We start from the raw sequence: 22,252 nt of genomic DNA on the forward strand, positions 1-22,252 counted from the left end.
AGCGTCGTGCGGTAACCTCCTCCTCCTCCAGAAACCAGTTCTCATATGCGTCCACCGCATATGCGAGAGCCGGTCTGCGCGTAAATGCGTAAGCAAGCGAACGAGCAGGAGAAGAAGTAAAAGAACACACACACACACACGCACCACACAGGGGCAAGAAATAATGGTCACAAACCACCGAACATGGGACACTCGACGAAACCGAAGGTAAATGAATTCATTTCGCTCGATGATTTATGGCCGATAATGTTGGGCACCCTGTCCCCCACCCCGGTGACCGTCGTTACCCTTCTCCACCCTAGCTGGGGTAGTGTTTTTTGAAAAATTTACTATAATCAAAATAGCCCCCACCCCCACCCCCCAGCGAGGGTGACCCAGTTCCTTGAGGGAGCGCACCAAAAGGCACCGCAAGCAAACCGGATGGTGGTGGGCTGTCGGAACAGTATGTTCTCCGCGCCGGTCGGTTCGGTCGCTGTTTTTTAATTTGTAAATCGAAGTAAATGGTGAATAAATTAAAGCTCTAACTCAGCATCCGACCCCGGCCAGGAGTCTGCGATGACAGTCGAGCGCATGAGATAAAGAGGGAGAAAAGGGCCGAAGCCCGGAGCTGCTACTTGCTGTGTGAACGTTGGCAGGAGGTACGCACTCTGCATACTCCGCGAGAGTGGAACCACGGCAGGATGGTAATTAAAACGAGCTCGTCAGGGGGGGGTTCTTCGGTCACCCAAGTCCGTTGAGGTTAAGCGAATGCACTCCCATTATGCCGAGCACCATTAGGTTGCGGAGGAGGGGTGGTTGTGGTGGACATGGGGCGTTGCGTAGGTTCAGTTGCGTTCTCAATGCTCTTCTCGCCGGCCCGGGAGTCAATGTATGCCGACACACCGACCATTATAAGATCGTCGGATCGATCAGAACGGATCGATTGATCGAACGCTCCGAGAACCGGCGGCCATCGGAGTAGACCGAGCCGTGCGTGCCTTGCGCCCCTAAAACCCCGCGTCCCCGGGAAGCGAATGATCAACGAGCTCGCCGTGGTGCGAAGCGTTAATGGATCATACGCACGAGATAGAGCGGTTAATCTGATTTTCTCCCTCGGTGTGTTTAATAAATTTAGACAACAACGTCGATTACGATTACGACCCAACCGAGGCTGAGAGGGGTGGGCTTGCGGGTGGTGGGGCGGGCGAGCGGTTGACATTATTCGTGGGTTGTTGCACCGGTGCACCTCGGGCACAGCGTACCCACCTGTAATAGTTGAGCACAATTTTAATTTAAAAACACAAAAATTACATCTCCATCCATGCGTTGCGAGGGCGCAACGGCGACGGGCGGCGCCGATGGTGGCGTTCGGCGGGAGGGTGACAAGATCTAACACGAAACGGACACATTGATTAATTAAGCGTTGTTTAATTTGCAATTATGTGATATCGAAACGATGGCCGCAGTTGACGTGCGGGGTCAGCGCCGCACTCGACTAGCAAAAGGAACGAACGAACATTGCACGGTTGCGTCGGCATACCAAGGATGATGGATAGGATAAGGACGATGCAAGCGGAGGAAAAAAAAACACGAGTACAATGTTCAACTACATTCACCAGCGCTCGAGCAAGCTCATGCACAGCTTGTACCAATCAAATATTGTTTTTTAACATTATAAATATCAATATTTAAATTGTAAATAAGTAAGAGTGGATGCCTTTACACAAAATCACCAAACCGATTTAGCTTGTTTTATATTCATGAAGACTTCTCTTCACCTCTCGATAACAACCTCTTCAGAATGCATTTGCATTTACTACTTACTCTATATTTTGATAGATGCTATTTCTAGCAACTGTATGCCTAATACCGCTAACATTGTAGTGAAACAGCGCAGTAAAACGGAGTTCCCAAATGTAATGCTCTTCATCTAGAATTTTCAACCCAAAGGCGATGGCTCTCTGCGTCGCCTTATTTAACGACTTTGGCCGCTCCTTCTGTTGGACTTGACGCACAAATCTAACTTCAAACTACTGCACTAAATCATTTGTCATCTGTCCAATGATTCACATTTGTAAACCAACTTTGTTTACACAAAGATTTTCTTATGTTTTGTGAGCTAAATTTGACAGGAATGATTATCGGGAACATATCAATGATGCACATATTTTCTACTTCGCATTTGCTTCGCAACCATAAGGCCTTATTTCCAAAACCGATGGGAAATGATGGACTGATATCCTTGACTCAGACTAATAAGAAGAACTAAGCGATTGGTAGATCGAAACGGAAGTGTCGTCCTTCAGCGGGCCCTTCAGTTGTCTATCGGGAGCCGCTAGAAAAGAAACCAGTGGCAGGAAAGCAGATCGGGAAAGTGCGGAATAAACAGTGTCCTAAAACACCTCTTTCACGTACCCGATCGCTCAAACAGGATGATTTCACCAAAACGACTCCATCTGGTAGCAATCAGCACAGGGAAGGATCCGGTTGGCTAACGAGAAAAAATGCTTTTGATGCCTCTCCATCCGATAACCATCCACCGGCAAATGACGAGCACGTGAGCGCTGCCATCGATGACTTTGCTGATCCGTGTCCCGGGACACTATTTGCTGCCTCCCTCAGGTGGTTCACGGGATTTGACACGTTTCAGCTGCATGCCCTTCGTTCTTTTCATTTCGAACGGCAAAACAACGAGATGGGGATTTACCATTTTTGTTCACCGTAACATTTTGCAGCAGCAGTCACGGCGACGACGACGACCGCACACTTTGCCGACATGTGTTGGACACAGCGTTCAAACCCGCTCGTGCTTTGTCGGCGTGACTCCCGCGGGGGGAAAGGCTAAATTATAAGACAACACCTCGTCACATCGACGCAACTCTTCTTGCGTGAGTAATTCCACCGAACGGAAAACTAGGTTACACATTCCATCGCGAGAATGTGAAACATATATCTGCGCTGAAAACATGATCACCTTTCGAACGTCGCCACCCGTTTGCCGCACCGAAAAAAAAACACAAATGTCGATCATAACGACGTGGTGGTGACGGAACGTGTGCATGGCGTCAATGTTTGAAAGCCATTTTTGTAGATCGAACACATATGGTGCGGGTGAAAGGTTGCCTGAGAGCCCGTAAAAACAATCGACTAATGCACCCAACCAATCCGTCCGGGCCGTCGTTACACCCGAAGACATACGGGCGCCGATGAGCAAAGACCGTTTAGTCAGCATCCTGTGCCCGTTGCACGTTTACACACCCGTCAATTTTCTCTATCAGATGGACCTTTCGGTTCTAGGATGGGGATCCGTGAAATCGTGAGGAATATTGGGCAAAGATATGCTTAAGGGGCACTGCGAGTGTTTCACACAAATGGAGTTGGTGCTACAAATACGCATAGGCACAAAACAAAACGAAAACAAAAACAAACCATGGTAGAAGAAACCCGAACTGAAACACTGCCGTTCGATGTGTCGACAGCTTCTGACCATGTGTTCGACCTTAATTATGTTAATCTTGTTAATGAAATCCTAACAATTGCCAGCTGGCGGGAGCAAAATCACACTTGAAGGTGGAAAAAAATCATACCAGAGGGAAGAAAAGTGGCGTTGGAGATATTTATTTTATTCCTACAAATTTAGCATGTAGTCATCAAAATTGTTTTAACCATATTTTTAAGAAAATCAATCCCCCATCAGGGTGCAAATGATAAATCAAGCCAAATGTAATATGTTCCCACAAAAATACCCGCTAATTTTTACCAACGATTCGCACTTGCTAGCGCGTGTAACTTTATTAGCCGTCAATTTCACAATAAACCATCCCGCTGGCGAATGAGCTTCCGAACATAAGAGTGTTCCGAGCGTAAAATAAAAATAAAAAAAGAAACGCACATCACAAGAAAAGCGTAAAACAAACACGTACGTTAAAATTTAATGATGGTCCCGCACCTACACCATTGAGCGAGATGCGGGATCTGGATGCATGTGGATGACTTTCTAGTCGCGCTAAATGGGCCCCGGGGGTCGTTGCCAAAAGACAGTAGCTTAAGACGCTCGTAGTGTGCAAACTTTTACGAACACCCCACGAAGTCAGTCGCGGGCTGGATTTTGCCAACATCAGCTCTTTAGTATCGCGCACAAATCACATTATGGCGTAGGAGACGTTATTCTTTTCAGTCATAAAGACCGCTTCAAGGAGCGTCGCTCATACGCGGCGTTGCGCGAACTGAATTAATTTCATAAAATTATATACGATTTGTGATGTTAAATTGTGAACAAATGGTTTGGGGAACATGACAAAGAATTTGAGGCCTGGATGAGTCAACCGACAAGAAATCCATTGATCTAAACCACGTCTTCTCGTACGTTTCCGTTATCTGCACGCTGTTTTTAGACATTCGCCTCAATCAGGACGGTTTCGCAAAAGTTCTTGCGACACATAACGCCAAACCGGGGAGGGCTAATTTGGCAGTCGGCGGGCATAACGACAAAATTATACACCCTAGAAACCGCCCAATCGTCGTCAGGACAAAAAAGCAGAAATTATGATGCGATGACTGAATCTTTTTCGAATGGAGGCCTCAAAAACTTTGCGAGACATCGGAATCGCCACGCCAGTAAGATCTAAACCACCTCAGTTGCCTCGGAAGCGAAACGACGACGAGGGGGAAATGTGGAATGCGCAGCGTTTTGCAACGGGACGCTGAAACGAAATTGATAGAATTAAACTGGAGCAAACCAGATTCTAGCAACTGAGCCAAAGTGATTCGTTAGGCCAGGTTTCTATCGTCCAGCGGGTCTGATGGTGTATTTCTTTACACTTTGTAGTCTGGCCAGGAGTTGCTTATACCCGTCCGCTTGTCGTGGCTGCGTACATACCACGCTGGTTTTTTTTCTCTTGATGAAAACCAGGAAGAGTGTAAAGCCGGAATAATTTGGAGACTCCGAAAACGCATTTGCTGACAGCAAAATGCTACTAAAAAGTTGACTGAAAGTCTTTAAATTTTACGAGTTACTTCCGAGCTTCTTACGAGCCGTAGCTTCGCTAATAACCCACGAAATCTATTAAGTCATTAAGGGTGCTTGTGGTTACTTGTGGGTGAGTGAACCGTCAATTCGTTCCTTTTTTATATAACTGGAAACGGAAGAAAGAATACCACCCCCAACGAAACGATCGCATAAATGAAACGCCTCTATCCCCCTGTCGCGGGAAGGACTTCCGTCAAAATTACGCCCGGAAAAATACCGAAACGTGGCCATTCCTAGCCGAACCTGGGGAAAACGACAACGACGATGAAACGGGAAACGACGGTGGCCTGCAACAATTACTTCCACGGTGATGGCAGCTGTGGTATTCAATTACAGTTTGTTCTAGTTTTGTCCGATACGCAAATTGCGTATACTACACATCCCACCCGTGTCCTTTCCGAGGCCGAATGGCACCGGGCCGGGAAAATGACATAATTACGAAAATGGACGACTTTCGCTGACAGGCTCGAGCCTCGTTTGATGATACGGGCTAGGTCGGATGGGATCGGTGAGGAAAGTGGTTCCCTGTTGGTATTGAAAGCGTGCGGCAGAACTTCGAAAATGATTCCGTGCCGTTTTCGCAGCAGTTGACCCATTCCGATCGAGTTTAGATAATCTTTATTTGAGCTTAGGGGAAACACGTCCCGTGTGATGATAAACTTGGTCTAAACCAAGGCACGAGAGGGCTACGAACAAAGTTTTATGATCCCTCAAAAAATACCCACGATGCAAATTAACCACACGCAAGTTTTGTAGCATTTGTAATCTAGAAAAAAAAATTAGTAATACAAGAAGCGGGCAAAAACTGGAGAAAGACGTGTAAAAATAAAAAAAATGTTTGCAAATGACTTACCGTGCTTGAAGGTTCCCATCAAATGCTCTGCGTCGCCGCCATGATGGCAGTCGTACAGCGATTTTCCCAGCAGATCAGACGGCCCATAGCCGAGCAGCGAAAGCATTCTGCGACAAAGGATAATTGTGGAATAATGATCAAATTATCACTCAATGAAACTGTCATCAGGCACACTCACTTGTCATCCACGTAGCTGAACTTCATCCCCAGCGTGTGCTTGGTCAGGAAGGTGCTCGAATCGAGCGGCACCTCGATGTTGGCCGGATGCGGCAGTGGACGTGCGATGGACACCAGCTGACGCTGGCCCTCCTTGTCCTTGCACGCGATGTGTCCGGTCACGTGCAGCACCTTGTACGAGGCGCTCTTAATGTTCACGCTACGGCCACGGCTCGTCAGGGTGCACTTCAGCCGCAGGAAGAAATCGCGGTTCTCCATCGGCCTACAGTCGCTGTTTGCCACCCCGTTGAGCAGCTCCGACGGCGAATGGTGCCGACCGTTCAGGGCCTCACGCAACTCGTCGTGATCGCACTGGTGGCTGTACTCCCATATCGGTTGTCCCATGATGTCGATCTGTGGACGACATTGGAGGCATGTTGTTGAATGTACCCATTGGCGTCGTGCCCTACGAGCGCGTTTGCTCGACCTACCTGAGAAATGCCAAGATACTCGCTGACATTTTCCGAAATGTACGTCACATCTCCCTCGGCCGAAAGAATCATCAGAAAACCGTCCAGCGCCTGCAGGGCTACCATTTCCGGCTCCAGTTCGAGCAGATTCAGACTCTGCTTCGCTTCAGCCGATACAAAGTTATCCTCGTGATCCATCGAAGCATCGTCGGTATCCTTTTTGATTGCCAGCTGCTCCTCCGTTGATTTTTGCGACAACTCGGGAACTGCAATAAAAGCCAAGACACACACCCTATCAAATAACAGCTAAATCTCCGTGGCGCCACCTAGCGGTAGTGGTACAGTTTACATCGCATGAAACATTTCCAAAAGATTGGATTGGAAACATTTCAAACGGAAATTACAATTTGAAATTTATGAATTATGAATTTTTAAAATATGACAATCTGACGAGTACATTTTTGATACAAATTATGTCAAGTACAGCGTTGAATTTGAAGAATATTTGTAATCAATCAATCGTTCATTGCTATACTCTTATCTTAGAAATGTTCATTCAACAAATTACTTGTTTTACATCAATGAGCTGCGGTACTTACACAGTTCCAACATGTTGCGAGCCTTGAGAAACGCGATTGACAAACGCATTACCGACGCCTTGTCCAGATGCTCGACCTCCTCGGCAGGCATCGGTAAAAGACCTGCCAGATCCTGGAAGATTTCGGTTTCACGCGATCGACGGCAACGTGCCGCATCGCGCGACTTTTCCTTGCGCTTCTCATTGTTCCTGTAAATAAAATGAGCGAGAGAACAAAATTATCATAATTAACTGTTAGAAATATAATTAAATAATATAAACAAATTCATTATAATTGCAGAGAACTTCTAAGCAGTTCCACGAATCTTTTGACAACGGGACAAAAATGTTGCCTATAGGAACTCTTATCACCAATCGTCCTACGGCCAATCACCAACTTCGCATTCTATTCATCATCCTCTCTGGCAGTCGGTTGCCAAAACATCACTGATTAAATGACAACTACTTGTCGCATCGGGCCATTGTAAGCAGCGGCACTCGATGATGAATTTATGAATATCTACAATCACCAACAGGCTGCCATCTACTGCAACAGGCAAACTTAGGGAGCTCCTAAGCCGCTAAGCCGGTTTGACTTTTATTGCATTTTGATTTGACATCCTACCTAAGCGAGCGAACCGGAATTATCTAATCCTGTGTCGCGAAGTGCGCTCGGAAAACTGTGAGGAAATAAACCGAAACAATCTTCCCAGATTATCGTAATCTGGTACAAGCGGGAGCTAGGAGCGGCACCTTAGGAAGAGATTTCTACATTCACTCAATGCGATATGCTCCCCGATATCGGTATGGCATTGAGCTATGTCGGCAATCATTGATATCAATCCCCACGCGAAACGTGTGAACGAATGTGTATGGAGCTCACCAGCGCATGCAGACACGAATCACGAAGTTCTTATCACAGGGGTTTTGCTTCATGCACCGCGCCAGGTAGAGCGCGTTCGCAAGGAAACAATGAGGGGTTAACAGACTCAATTAAAACATCTTGATCGATCTGACGACACTGAGCTTGACAGACAACTCGATATGAAGTAAAACATCTTTCTTCACTTTTCGGATACAAAAACTTCAGTAGAAGTTGTACCAACAATGTATTGGACTGAGCAAAATTGCCTTTTTAGAAAGCATCCTACATTGCGTTGGCGCTTAATCGGTAATTATCAGACACCGGTGATAGCACGTAGAGATTAACCCGCACCAGAGTTAGATTACCGCCGTTTATGAGGGATGAGGATGATGGCGATGATGATGATGGTCTATAATCTATCGTAAATACATAAAAATCACACATTTATGGACAATACGGGCAGTTCATGGAGCCCCGTCGACAAAAACAAATCTACACCGTTGCGCGTTGGGGGCAGTTCAATTTTCGATTGCTTCGGAAAGTGCAATGGCCTGACACTTATATATATATTTTACGGGGTAAAACCATCCCCCAACCTTCGAAAACCCGTGCGTCACTGGCCGTAAAGTCTAGTCTATCACGAAGGGTGGGTTAGATGCATCTGCTAGATTTTTCAACATGTATTTTCTTTGTCATTTTTTTGCAATGTTATGGCATTATAAATCATTGTTTTGATGAGCTTAGCAACAGGTCCAGTTTGTGGGGTGTTTTTGTGGCATGGAAAGCCCATTTTTATCATATATCATAAATCATTTTTTACAGATAATTTACTCCCTAGTCATACAAAAAGATGACACATCGCTCTTTGTGTGGTCGATGTTTTTGAACATATGAAACACAACAACATAACTTAAAAAAGCCCGAATAAATATTTTTATAAAATGTAAATTAACAAAATATCAGCAATAGTTTTATTGGTAAGAAATCAAATTATGATTTACGTATTGATAACAAATAATTAGTAACAGCAAAAATTAAAAGAACACTGTCCATTTTCGCTGAAAATATGTACAGATGGCTAGTCGGCATATTTCATCTCACGTTTGCAGCGGAAACCTGACATCTGTACGGTTCAAACCTAGTTGGTTTGGATCTATTTTTGTGTCACGAATGGTATTTAAAAACAATTCTCGTAAAAATTGTGCACAACGTGACCAAACAGTCGCAGTGCGAGAATGTGACCGTTCCTGATGTAACCGACATGTGACAGATCGGTAGTAAGAACGCCCGCAGATGCACCCCTCGGAAGCACGTCGCTCGCATGTGATCGACATTTTTTCAATTAGCTCCCCACGCTCCTTCCGGTCATTCACATCCTTCGCGGTTCGTGCGATCTCGTGAAGTAACACAGATCATAACAACGAGAGACAGGTGGGCCCAGAGAAAGCTGCTAGAAATGGTGGAAGGATCACGAGGAGCCGTCGCAAGATACAAATTTAATCCTCCTTGCCTAACAACTGCCCGGCACGAAGAAGGACCCTTTTAGAGGCCGTATTTGCCGAGCGCCTCTAAAGGCACGAAACGGGGGCACTGTTTGCACAAGAGCGCGCTAGACTAATTCAAGTAACCAGCCCTGCCTGCCCAGGGCCAGTGATCACTTTAATGGAACCAGAAGCAACAGAGACGGCAGCAGTTATTGCTCGAGACACACAAACAGTACGGTGCGCGCCAGAGCAAACAGCGCCATAAGGAAGATAGTGTGCGATGGGCGAGAAAAACAGATCCAACGTCTCCGTGGTACATCATCTCGTCGCTCGCGGCAGCCATAAAGTGATCATGGCGTAGGAATGATGATTAATGCTCCACCGTTTCAAGAAGCAGGTACGGTGACGGCGATGGGGTATACCGGGGAGAAGGTGAGCCTACACACCAGCAATCAACGTTCGACAGTGTGCGGTGACGCTCTGGCACGTCGGACACGGATTCGAAAGGACCTTGCACCTAGCGGACGCTGTAAACGCCGTCTCAGACGATAAACGGTTTATATGGTACACACTATGGCAGAGTGTAAGCCAATATTATGCTAGATCAGGGGTGGCCAAAGTGTTTCTAATGTAGACCAAATTCAGTAAACCTTCTAGAAGGCTTTAATAATAATCTAAAATAATCATTTCGAGCAGGTCTATTTGAACTTTAAATCAAGTTTTCAATTTAATTTTAATTGCATTTCATGTCAAATTAACCAAAAAATTAAGTTTACGTTGCGAAGACTTGACAGTGCGGCTCACAACTTAGACTTACAGTAACTAAACTGTCTAAATGTATGAATTGGGATCTTTAGGGTCGAATGTAAATTTTGCATTTCCTTCATACTATACTCTACCTTATCTCTACAACGAACAACAAAATATTTACTCTTGGATCAAAACGACTCAACTCAACACCTAAACTACAAAGCGACCTTAAGTTGCCAACCCCTGAAGTAAACCCACCCAATGCGCGATGTGTTCGGTAAGTCGTTTGCTTGCTCTTCAAAACAACCAGGTCTTATCAAGATTTGAATGACTACTTAAGTATAATCACCTGAGAGTAGTGAGATTTTCAAACTAAAACGATTTGTATTGTGAAACGAGAGACAAGTCACTCTAAGTGAAACGGGGAACCTTCCGCCCAAAGTCGAGCAGATACAAACCATCGAAGTCTCCGGTGGTGGCAGAGTGTTATATACTTTTTGTTTCAGCTCAACCAATCAGGAGCGTTGAATGCCAACCTCTGCTTCCGATTTGAGGCTATCAAAAACCATTCGCTAGAAGTGGTTATCAGGATAAGGCTCTGAAACCATCAGTAGAGTTATCGGCTTGTATTTCTTCGCTGTATAAAGCTTCGGGTATATAAGGGCCATGCCAACCATGTGGTTGTGGGAGATACAAATCGCGTCCAGATAACCCACCAACGCACGAACCCGATTGGACGGTGCTCCAATTGGTCCAGCCGTCCATCGGGAGCTGGCTCTACTTACATGAAGTCTTCCATGTCGACCATGTTGACGTAAGGACACGGCTCCTGGCCGTAGTAGCCGTAGCAGTGCGCGTAGTTCCATGGTGGTGGGCCCTGGCAGGGCGCATAGGACGCGGCCACGTACGGTTGCTCGAGAAAGGGCGCATTAGTCGATGCCTGGGAAACATTCTGCGACATGAATTCCACCGGTTCGCCCATTTCAACGTACGCCGATGGACCGGACGGAGGGGGCGGCGGAGGCCCTGGATAGAAGGGCTGATGATAAGCGCCACCGCCACCGGGAGGGACCAGTTGCTGATGGTGGTAATCGTTGTTGTTGCTACCCGTCCCCATGGCTGTTGGAGCCGCCATTTCGGGCTGATGGTGATGTAACACACCCTGCGGTGGTGGCGCAGCTAGCCCCTGGTGGTTCGGGTAATCGTAGGGCATCATTTGACCGTTGCTGGTACCACCGAACCCACCATAGTCAGGACCACACGAAGGAACAGGTGCAACAGGGCCCGGATAGCAGGGCGCACCGTTAAACCCGGACTTTGGCTTCTCCACATAAGCCATCGACATTGCTGGAGGTCCGTAGAACGATACGTTCTCACTACCATAATAGCCACCATTACCACCACCGTCGTACACTACACTTCCGGATCTTCCACCAACGCCATCATTGGCGTACCAACTCGACTGCATCTTCCACTCAACTAGCACTCACTAATTCACAATCCTTCACGTGAGATATTCTGCCGCATTCGGCCCCCAAAACACCCTGGATCACCAGACCAGACCAGACCAAGATGGCCACCCAAGAACCGATTGCCTTCGAACAAAGGGCTTGATTCACACAGAGTCTAACCCCGAAAAAACGCACCGAAACACCGGATCGAACCGATCGCGACCGACGACACCGAAGACTGAAGGGTGTCTAATCGTAATCCAATTGCCAATACCAGTAATTTATAATGTTACACTATCTGCGGCACGTTAACGACGGCGTTCCGATAAAAAATAAATTCAACAAAAAAAAATAATGAAGGGTTCGTAAAACGGGCCACGATTGCCAAACGGGGCCCAACCACTCTCCTCAGAGACTGTCTCTCTTTCCGTCGAGGCCTGTTGTTATCGGCAAAACGGTTCCCGATCCAGTCAACGAACTCGCCCGTACACCGGAGCAAACGGTGAAGACAACACTGGCTACCGAACCGAATCCGGCGCAAGAGTGCCAACCGGGAGAGAGCGCAAAATTCAACCCAGTCCAGCGGTCCGAGGGACGGGACCCGGGCTGGGTGTGGTTTGAGATGCGGAAGCTGTCGAATGTCGGGTCTGATAACAAGATACACACGACCACGACAGACGTCGGTGTTGGGAGCGTCATGCGCTAGGAAAGGTAGATCGCTATGAAGGCACAGGAACTAGCGATGTAAGAAAGGCGTTAATGAATGAAGTAGGAACGAATGGTATCTAATCCCTACTCAGATTTTTTGCACACTACAAGTCTTTAAGAATTAATCAATTTCACTTCAGGTAAAGATCAAAGTCGGGAGCAGGGCTTAATATGACTCCACTTTTAGAATCTCTGCAAGCAACTCAGGGCACTCAAGCCGACTTTGACCCTCATCTGGTTAGCTGAAATCTCTGAACTCAAAGTCTGCTGAGCGATACATTGCAATATTCCTTAATTCACCAAGTTCCACTATGATAAAGTCATATTCATAGAGCTGGTTCAGTTCAATACTTGCGGAAGTTGTTGAGTTTACTACGAAAGAGTCATATTCTGAGTTAGTCGTTCTCTGTTGTGACTCTTTGGTGCGAATTGATAATAGTATATCGCGCCACAAACACTCACTCCAGGAGCTCAGCGCGGCTAAAGTAGCTGTCTGTAAATGGTTTACAGCTCCCGAGACGAAGCGTAGGATAGAACCTACTGATAACGGTCAGGTGGTAAAGATAAAATGATTCTCTCTCTCGCACAGTAGTTAACACACTTATTTCGCACAGGAAAGAAAAATGAACGATGCGGTAATTGAAGAAGATTTGCCATTGAAGTTAGCTAAAACAGGTAATAATGAAGGTGGTACTATAAGTTTCACATACATATTAATGTAAACAATCTGCTCGGGCCCTTCATTTTGCAAGAGTGTAATATTTCGACGAAAGATTAACAAACATCATTCCGGAAATATATTATCTTTATTGTTGAACCAATTTGTTACAAAATTTTTTCAGTTTATAAATAAACAAAATTTCATGGCAGATAACTTGAAACAATGAAATGTATGCAATTTTTCCTTGTCCATATGAACTTCGGTAAATCCTTCTTAAAGGAAAGGCTTCGGGCAAAGAATATGGGTTCAAAAAAACGCAACGAAAATTCATAAATTAAAAAAATACAAAAAAATTATCTCGTCCGGAATTTAAATTTCCGGAAACCATTTCTGGAATTTTCAAAACAAACAAAATTATGCCATTCGCAAATCAATATTTTCCAACTGATTCAACCAAAAAGGAATGATGTTTATTAGCTACAATTTGGGGACATGACTAACCATTTAAAAAAAAACATCTTTCTGTTCCCAAATGCAAATTCTCGTTAAATCACAAATAAAAGCTTACAATAACAATATAAAAATAGAATTTGCGGAACAATGCGGAACCCAAAATATCCTTCTCAGTGATATCAATATTTTACCGTCCCCTAAAGGCGATTTTATACAACCTTCTATAGTTTTTGCAGCTGCAAATAGTAATTGACTCAATTAAAATTAATAGCTCACGCCGGGCGCAAACGTTGGTTTCAACACAATCTCAAGCCGTCGGTGAAAGACGGACGTGTATCGCTAGCCCGGAGGTCGTCTTCTCTCGTCCGCATTCATACTTTATCTCCCATGCGGTTCACAAACACGCACACACACACACGGTGGTTCCATGCTTGAAATGTTCTTCGCTGGTGTTCCGAAGCGCCCCCAAAACCGCCAAACTACGCAAGCACTCAATCAATGGGACGACAAGGCGCAATGGCGCGATACATCAAACAAGCTGCACAGCGCATTTGAATATATGCAAACCGAGCCAAGCAAATCGATCCGAATAACATCGGTGTCGAAGGTCAGCGTAAACGAATCGAGCCCAATCTGTTCTTTCATCTGGGTTTCTCTCTATCGTAAGACATTCCTTCGAATCAGCGTATGATTTGTGCTCGTGTACTTCTGTTCAACGAAGCTGTACAGAATCGAACCAGAAGGAGCATACCGAAAGACAAGCGCTTCGAGTCGAACTTCACACACGGCTTGTGAATTTCAAGAGCAACAAAAAAAACCCACCTCAACATGTTAACATGATTTAGAACGCTGTCCAATGGCCCTCCGCCAAAGGTGGACCCGATCGTTAACTGGGAATTTCCCGACCTCGGAAAGCGAGCGGAAATTATGACGTTGCACTTAGCAGGGAATTAACGCGCCAGCTGTGACAGAAAAAAAAAGGAATTACAATAAGGAGAGTTGGCGCCCGAAAGGGCATGGACAATGGGCAATCGGAGCACGTAGCACGCGTTTAAAGACATGTGAGCTGCTCCTCCTTTCGATAAACGATACCAACATGTGCAGAATTTACAAGCAGTTGACCGAAAGTGCGCCGTTTCCGGCGATGATTAATATACGCAAAGAAGAATTGTAAGCTCGTGATGTTGAAATTCAAAAAAGCTTGACTTACCGATTTGTCACAAACGATAACCACAACGAGGATATCGTTGATATACCCAAAAATAATCAGTCAAAATTATAAAATAAATATTGGCACAAATTTTTAAAAGAACCATGGCAAATGAAACCGCATTGGGTAGCGAATTAGAAATCGAGAAGAAAAGATAAACTAGTTTTAGTAATAACCCGAAAATGAAAATAACAAAAATAAAGAAGCCTGTCAAACGATGCTAGAAAAGAAGAAACCAAATCAAATAGCATAACCACACCAGAAAGCCAAGTGGACGAACGATAAACAGAAGGAACCATAAGTCGCAAAACAAACTCGTTCCTACAATGTTGCGGCAGCTCTAAATTTTGCACACTTAATCAGGGAAAGCTTTTAAGTTTCAATCCAAACCGGTATCAGTTCTAGCCGGAGGAAAAGACCCAGCCAAAACTGTAAAGTTTTGATTATTTCGCCACCCCCCAGAGAAGCGACGAACGGTGGGTAGGTAGAAGGGAGCGATGCGATGCTGCCGGTCCTGCGAGTCAACATGCCCAAGTAGAGATTCTTTTGAGGTCACGGCAGACGGAGAGTTGAGATTTTCAGTCGAAGCTTATCGACTACGTTACACACACCAGCGGTTTCAACCGAGCAGCAGCTTAATCGCGTGTAAACAACATTGCCGGACGGCCTGATTGGTTCGAAGGAAGGATCGAGAGCGAGTCACGTTCGCCATGGTCCACGAACCAGCGGAACGGAACGCAAACCCCGATGAACAGGAGAGAGATATCGTACTTTGATCGTACGGTTTGGTCAAAGGATCTCGATCACACTTCTGCCACCCTCGAGATCCGGGAGAGTTGTGGAAGAAAGTGGCAAGGAGGGGAGGCACGAAATTCCAATCAGATGCTCAGTCCTTCCCGGGCGAGACCGAGGGCAGGCGAAGCATTTACCGGGAATTAACATATCGAATGGGACGATTTCCCGTATAAGGTCAGACGAGCCATTACTTATCAATGCAGTTTCTTCATTACCACCCCTGGAGGGTAATTTTGGAGCATACAAAACCCGCTCGATGGGGTGGCAATGCAATCATAAGACAGGCGAAAATGTGTACCTATTAATGCGTCCCTTTAATTCAATGAGTGATAAATCATTCATCTGATAATTTTTAATAAAATTTCATTCGCATAGAAAACAGAAAACGGCGGTTGCCTACAAGACAATCGACAATCTTAAATATAAGAAAAAGCTCTTTTTTGGATGTGGTCAAAGATCCTTTTTATCTCCTAGTTTAGTTCAGAAACTTTTCTAAATTAAAAAATATGCTTAGCATAAAATTCTAAATTTCACTTGACCCTAGCACAATACGAAAGTATGTCACCAAAACAAAATAATTTTGTAAATGAATTTTAAAATGTGTTATTTTATTCCAATTACATTCGATGATAATTGAGATCATAATAACGAAAAAGGAGAAATTTTGTCAACGAAAAAGAGAAATAAAATTCTGGTAAAACTTGTTTTCAGTCAGAAAAGAGGAAAAATCGACACAGGAGTAGTACAAAATAAAGGAACTCCTACACTCGCTACAAATGGGTGCATTTAACCTAATGGAAAATTTGAATAATGAACCGTAACTATCAATTTCAGAAAAAAACATACATACACAGTAGCAACAATTGTATCCATTAGTTCCAACGACTTTGAGAAAATCTTCCAATATACACAAAGAAACAAGTCATTGTCCGGATCCCTCCCTTCCCGGGTCATGCGCTTCCAAACTGCTTCTGCCTCTGGCGTTCGTGCTTGTGGATGCAAGCAACAGGTTCAACCACTTCCAAAAGTCGTTTGTCGGGCGTTCGTGGCTCCACCTTTCCTCACGAATTATGCTTCACACCCGCCGGCCCCAACTATCCCCATCAAGAACATCTCGTCGAAACCGGTAGAGGAAACTCGCAGGAAGTTCCCGGCTGCGATTAGAGGACACGAAGCGTTTGCAAATGCGTACGTTCGTTTCGTCGGCAACATCGAAAATCCTTTCTATTCGCAAATCGACTCGGGTGTTTTGTCGTTCCCGTTGGCGGTAGTAACAGTACGGCTGCGCACGCATCCCGCCACCCCGATTGATACCGAGTATGCCCCTCGTGACGTCACCGTTGTTATCGAAAGCGAACGTCAAAACAAACGCCCTCCCAACGTGCCTCCCAATTCTAACCTTTTTCACCCTTCCGGTACCTGCCGGGCTAAAAAAGTGGGCCAATCTACGACGCAATCTGCTGACCGGACCCGAGTAGAGGAATGTTTCCTTTTCGCATCGGGAGAACATAAACCGGTGAAGCAAAGGGAGTTTGCTACATTATGTAATCAATGTAGCAACCGCAGCGTTACGGAAATCAATAATAACTTGCGATGTCCTTTGGAGGGTTTTAGACATGATAACATTAATGAAATACAAGACAACAGCTCATTCGTTTAGACAATAAACGGACATTCCCGGGAACTGGTACTCGCCTAAACAACTAATTCAATCTCGTAACCAAACAAAACAAGGTACCACTGAAACAGGGTACTAGACTAGCATGCAATTAGTTCTCCTTCTGTCGACCCCAGCCCTCGAGCAGGGACGTTGTGGGACAGCCGTGTTGGACTGACGCGATTCCAGTCAAGCTTGAAATCTAGTAATTATCAATAAGTGCTGGTCGGTTAGTAGGATTTTGTTTTGCGCGCAATTTACACCGGCTCATTAGACTGCCACGGAAATGTGGCGTGAATAGTACAACAATCCTCCCAATCCCACACACACTCTACATGACCGTTTAACGACATACAAACTACAAACCAACTACAGCTGAATGATCTGTCGTAAATCTTGAATTTCTAAGAAAATGATTAATTTTACATCGGAAGGTAGGATTTATGTTAATCGGCTGCAGATGTTTCTAGATTGCAAACGTATTTCATCCAAGCAATCGTCGGCGCATTTTCAATGCGCAACATTTTTAAAACGTCATCGCCACTTTTCAATATATTTTTTCATATTTATGTGGTTGTGTTTTTTTCCAACGTCCCACACAAAACACGACCACACATTCAACATTGGGTATGCTTGAAAGCATAATTAATGCTGACCACCGTTTGGTGGGGGGGGGTCCACAAACCTAGCCAAGCGGCCAAGGGCTAACAAAATGTTTGTTTCTACCGTCCCTTCTGCACAAGTTAGTGTAACGGACTCGGACCGAATAGGTCGGGGTAGATGCAAAGGTTGCCACTTTGTAGCGCTGTTTGGTATGTTGGACGTCTCTACTACCCACTGCGAGGTGTCGGTGGTACCTATGTTGTGTTTTTCCTACTTCAACATTGCTCGCGCGCGCGAACTTGAACTGAAGAAAAATCAATCTAACAACTTCTTTCCCGTGGAGAACAGCCGTTTTATGGTGTCCTCATTCATAAGATACATCGTCTAGAGGGCAATATTTTTGTCAGAACTGCGATGATGAAACAAACGATGGCGATTTTGGAGACCTTTGTCGAACGCTTCTGTGGCTTTCGTTTCCAACCTGTCCCGTGGTCGGAAAGCAACGGAAAAGGGCAGAAGGGCGACCAAGGGGCCCGGATGGCCAGTTTTTCAAGTTTTTCGGCTAAGGTTTTATCTTACCTTCGTTTCTCTTTGACGGGCTTCGTCGTTCCCTTGCCCGTCCCGTTGGCCTCAGCGGGCTTCGATGCCGTTTTCGTCATCTCGACGGTCGCGTTATCGCGTTGGGTGAGGGTTGCTTTCTTCCCTTTTCGGCAACGCAGTACTTTCTTCTGGACGTCGTTCCACGAAACTGTACCGTAAGTGACCTTCCGATTCTTCCCGTGGGTTAGATTGATTGTTAAAATGGGACGTAGGGCACTGCTGGAACGTGTTGAAACGTGGAACGTTTCGCTAATGGTTTACTAACGATTGAAACGATTGAATTTCAACGATTAGACACACAAACACACTCAACATACATGCACACCGAAGGGACACAGATGCACTAGAGATGCAGTAGATAATTTACGAATTGGACACAACTTCCTTCGTTTTTTTTTCTTTCAATATTTATGATCACTTCACTTTTTGTTTGCGGCGCTTTCTCTCACTCTCGGCCCGCGTAGCTCACTATGTCACGAGCGGGATGCTTTGTTGTTACGAAATCACGCACTTTACGTTCGCGCGCCACGCACAGTGGAAAAACCAAAATAAACACTGCAACTCACACAAATTCACGCTCTCGCACACAAGCACACGCACCGTGATAGACAGGGTGCACGGAAAACTCTAACACAGACTCCGCTGATGCGTTCACCTTTTTTTTCTTCACGATTTTCACGTCACGGGTAGCAAGTCACGGGTAATCAGCAGGCGCCCAGAAACGGTGACAACACAACGGTCCAAAATAGCTCGCCTTCGTTCGACCAAACGCTTGCACCTTCCACGACTGGACGGACTGCACTCGACAACAACCATCGGTCAGTCGAAGGTCTGTGAACTAATGCTGCTGATACGCCGAGGTGATGATGCAGATGAAGGGAATGATGAGGTGCGTTATGACCGTGTGATAGCTTCTCGCATATGCACTTGGCCACCGCACTCAACGCATTACACGCACTGCTGCTTCCTTCCGGATAACTTACAGCTTTCTTACGACTCTATCCGTACAGTTCGTGCGCCTTTTAACCACAGAAAGGTTACGCTTGTTGTGATGTGAAGAACTTCACCACAGCAGGCCTTGACCAGCACGACCAAACAACACGAACGAAAACGCACTGGAACGAACGGGGCCACAAAGAACTGCGATTATTCCACTTTGTCACCACACTGGCTAGTGAGCTCGACATGCGCTTGGTATTGTGCCCATCCAAAAGATGCTTTCTGCTTTCCGTACGAGACCAATTTTGATGAAAACATTCGAAAAGGTGCTAACTTTTATGGACTTGAAAACTTTTTGCTTTCATTTCACTTCTCGATCAAAATACGACTGACGAGAGTGGATGTCAAAAGTAGGTTGACAGCTGGTTGCTTTGTTTTTTCTTCCATTCGCTGTCATAACATACGAAATGTCAAAATTTTAAATATTTCGTTGATAAATCATAAAAATTACAAGTTATTTGTATCAATGCGGGAATACAATATTCAATTTGTTGGACAACTTCTAGTTATGTTACATCCTCTCGACGATGTTTGGCAATAGATAAAGATATAGAAACGTAAAATATTGATTCGATGAAGCCAACAAGGACTTAATGGAACACTATCAGCGCCTAAGTTTTATTGAATAACATAATGCTCTCTGTGTCTAATGTAAACTATTTCGCTTTAGTTTCTACTGCTTTTGAATCCGACTCCGTCTTAGCAGATGGTTCCTCAACGTCGTCTTCTTCCTCGCCATCGTCGGTAATCATGCTTGCTACACCGGCTCCACCATCGTCGTCCTCATCTTCATTCTGATTTTGTTTATAAACCCCCGGATAGTCCCTCATACACTCGTTCATTGTACTGAATGCTTCGTAGCAGTCCGATCCTTTAGGTTGAGCTTGGCTGCAGAGGAGGGTTAAAAAAAGTATCGTTTATGTACCCAAAGTCTGCCCAGTCTGCCTCTAGTGTGAATACTGACCTGTAATGAAAGCACGAGAATGCCTCTCGGAATTCGTTTCCACACGGACCTATTGCCATCCCGCCCAGGCATGGGCAGTTCCAGTTGATGTCCCCATTTTCCAATATCAGTCCTTGCCGCGGTTCTGATTCGGGAAGCACGATCGTGCTGGGTGTTGCGTGATCTTCCTTGGTGGCGAAGATAACCTGGTCTTTGCCGTAGGACTTGCACAGCGACATGTTTTCAAAACTGTAAATGGGTTTCCGCCAACGAAAGCAGCACCGGCGATGCTTTTCTCACCAGGAAATTACAAGGTACGCCCTGAAATTCGGCTATGAACGTTATTGCAGCTCGCAGCTTAACGTAAAACGCTTGTGGAACGCGCAAAATAATGCGTCGGCGTTTGGGGTCAAACTTTAGGAGATCTAATTCTGTTTGGCCACCAATTTCACCAAACACTTCGTTGAGTGAACCTTGTATGCGGGATTTCACCTTGGTTGCTATGAGTTGATCAGGTTCCTTGGCGAGTTTGCTGCAAAAACGAATGAAAACATCCGCTATAACACGCTCTTCTTAGAAGATTGAATGTTTACTTACATTTCAATATCGAAATAAAAATATTCAGTCATAATACTCAACAAAATCTTGCATCACTCGCCGCAACAAACATGCTTTTTCCAGAAAACCTAGTTGTCAAATTTTCATGCATGTTGTGTCAAGGCTGTCTTTCTTCGTGATAGGAGGTTACGTCAAACTCATTTAACGGTCCAGCATATCGGCTATTTCATTTATGTAAATAAGACAAATATCTTCAAAATATTTTTTCTCAATATTCCATCAAATGACGCATAAATAAATTTATTGTAACCAATGTTAAGCGTTCAACCATGTTGAATATTAGCGGACCGATAAAAAATTAAGCGCCTACCTACTGTACTTCACAAATCGTAGTTTTGGAAACCTGTCAATCGACCGAACAGCTGTCATGTCTTGTTTATTTTCTTTCGCATTGTTAGAAATTTTACTATAAGAAAACTGTTTTGCTGAGGAAGCGGAGTTTTTAAGAATAATACGCATGGAATCTAAACTCGATAGTTACCGCAAAGTAAAACGCCGCCAAGCATTGTTAAACGACTTCAAGGAACGTATTTTCAACATGGTGTCGTTTCAACAAGTGCGTTCTGATGAAAAAGCATCCCACGTCATTGTCGTGGCCGACGTAAGCAAACGTACGCACTTAAATCTTGTATCAGGTGTAAAATGAGTCTTCTAACATTACAGGATCAATCACAGACAGACGAAACATCACCCACAAAAGGAAGCAAAGTTAATGTACCACCGGCCGCCGTGCACGTGAAAAAGTTACACATTGCTACAAGTCCCAATAGAAACGTCTCAGAATCGGAAGAATTGGATCAAACGTTGGAAGAAATCGACCAACCAGAACCGGAAGAAAAGCCCCGGTCGTTCCTTACGTATGTTACATATTTGGTTTATTTCTTATTTTGGGCCACATTGTACGCCATTGCTATTGAACTTCGATTTGGAGTAGTATTCCTTATGCTTTCCGCTTTGTTCGGAATTTACTTCAATACGCGAACGAAACGAGCTCCTGGTGAGATAAGTGCATACAGTGTGTTTAACAAGAATTGCGAAGCTATTGATGGTACCTTGAAAGCTGAACAGTTTGAACGAGAAATAGGAATAAGGCATTGATCATAGGAACATTTTGACGGTGGGGTATATTTATTTTTTGGGCCTAACCGATTGTAAGAAACGGCGTAAAGCAATGCAAATGCAATGTTATATTTGACTATTTCTGATTTTGTTACTACTCGTGAAGACTGTTAAGATGTTTGTGATTCAAAGGCAGTGTGACTGAAAATAAAGATCCATTCAACTTTTTTCGTAAAGCCCCGTGGCGTTGAGATATTTATTGTTTATTCGATACATTTATAAAATATCTTTCATTACATAAAAAACAGAAAACAATATTTTCATGTAAAGCA

The 22,252-nt window shown here is 44.8% G+C and overlaps 4 protein-coding genes across 4 annotated transcripts in view; 1 reads left to right on the top strand and 3 right to left on the bottom strand.

The window, feature by feature from the left end:
• LOC131288728 (protein similar) overlaps positions 1 to 18,360 on the bottom strand; it is a 116,210-nt gene extending 97,850 nt beyond the window's left edge. Inside the window, exons 1-5 of the mRNA XM_058317900.1 lie at positions 18,281 to 18,360; positions 7,087 to 7,274; positions 6,509 to 6,753; positions 6,040 to 6,431; positions 5,862 to 5,968 (exon numbers count right to left, since the gene is read on the bottom strand). Of these exons, the coding sequence (XP_058173883.1) occupies positions 5,862 to 5,968; positions 6,040 to 6,431; positions 6,509 to 6,753; positions 7,087 to 7,274; positions 18,281 to 18,360 (1,012 nt within the window). The remainder of the gene's footprint in view (positions 1 to 5,861; positions 5,969 to 6,039; positions 6,432 to 6,508; positions 6,754 to 7,086; positions 7,275 to 18,280) is intronic.
• A 1,517-nt stretch (positions 18,361 to 19,877) lies between these two features.
• Positions 19,878 to 20,482, bottom strand: LOC131287378 (mitochondrial intermembrane space import and assembly protein 40-B). The gene is made up of 2 exons (XM_058316421.1): positions 20,265 to 20,482; positions 19,878 to 20,188 (listed from the first exon to the last, which is right to left on the bottom strand). The coding sequence occupies exons 1-2, from the start codon at positions 20,480 to 20,482 to the stop codon at positions 19,957 to 19,959; spliced, it is 450 nt and encodes a 149-aa protein (XP_058172404.1). The 3' UTR covers positions 19,878 to 19,956.
• Positions 20,483 to 20,486: 4 nt separating this feature from the next.
• LOC131287379 (ribonuclease P protein subunit p14) lies at positions 20,487 to 20,957 on the bottom strand. The gene is made up of 2 exons (XM_058316422.1): positions 20,841 to 20,957; positions 20,487 to 20,775 (listed from the first exon to the last, which is right to left on the bottom strand). The coding sequence occupies exons 1-2, from the start codon at positions 20,870 to 20,872 to the stop codon at positions 20,487 to 20,489; spliced, it is 321 nt and encodes a 106-aa protein (XP_058172405.1). The 5' UTR covers positions 20,873 to 20,957.
• A 308-nt stretch (positions 20,958 to 21,265) lies between these two features.
• On the top strand, positions 21,266 to 22,042 carry LOC131288001 (SAYSvFN domain-containing protein 1). The gene is made up of 2 exons (XM_058317096.1): positions 21,266 to 21,462; positions 21,525 to 22,042. Exons 1-2 carry the CDS (start codon positions 21,319 to 21,321, stop codon positions 21,957 to 21,959), a joined length of 579 nt encoding a protein of 192 aa, XP_058173079.1. The 5' UTR covers positions 21,266 to 21,318; the 3' UTR covers positions 21,960 to 22,042.
• The last annotated feature ends 210 nt before the right edge of the window (positions 22,043 to 22,252 follow it).

The sequence above is a fragment of the Anopheles ziemanni genome, chromosome 3 (genome assembly GCF_943734765.1).
Source record: "Anopheles ziemanni chromosome 3, idAnoZiCoDA_A2_x.2, whole genome shotgun sequence".
NCBI lineage: Eukaryota > Metazoa > Arthropoda > Insecta > Diptera > Culicidae > Anopheles > Anopheles ziemanni.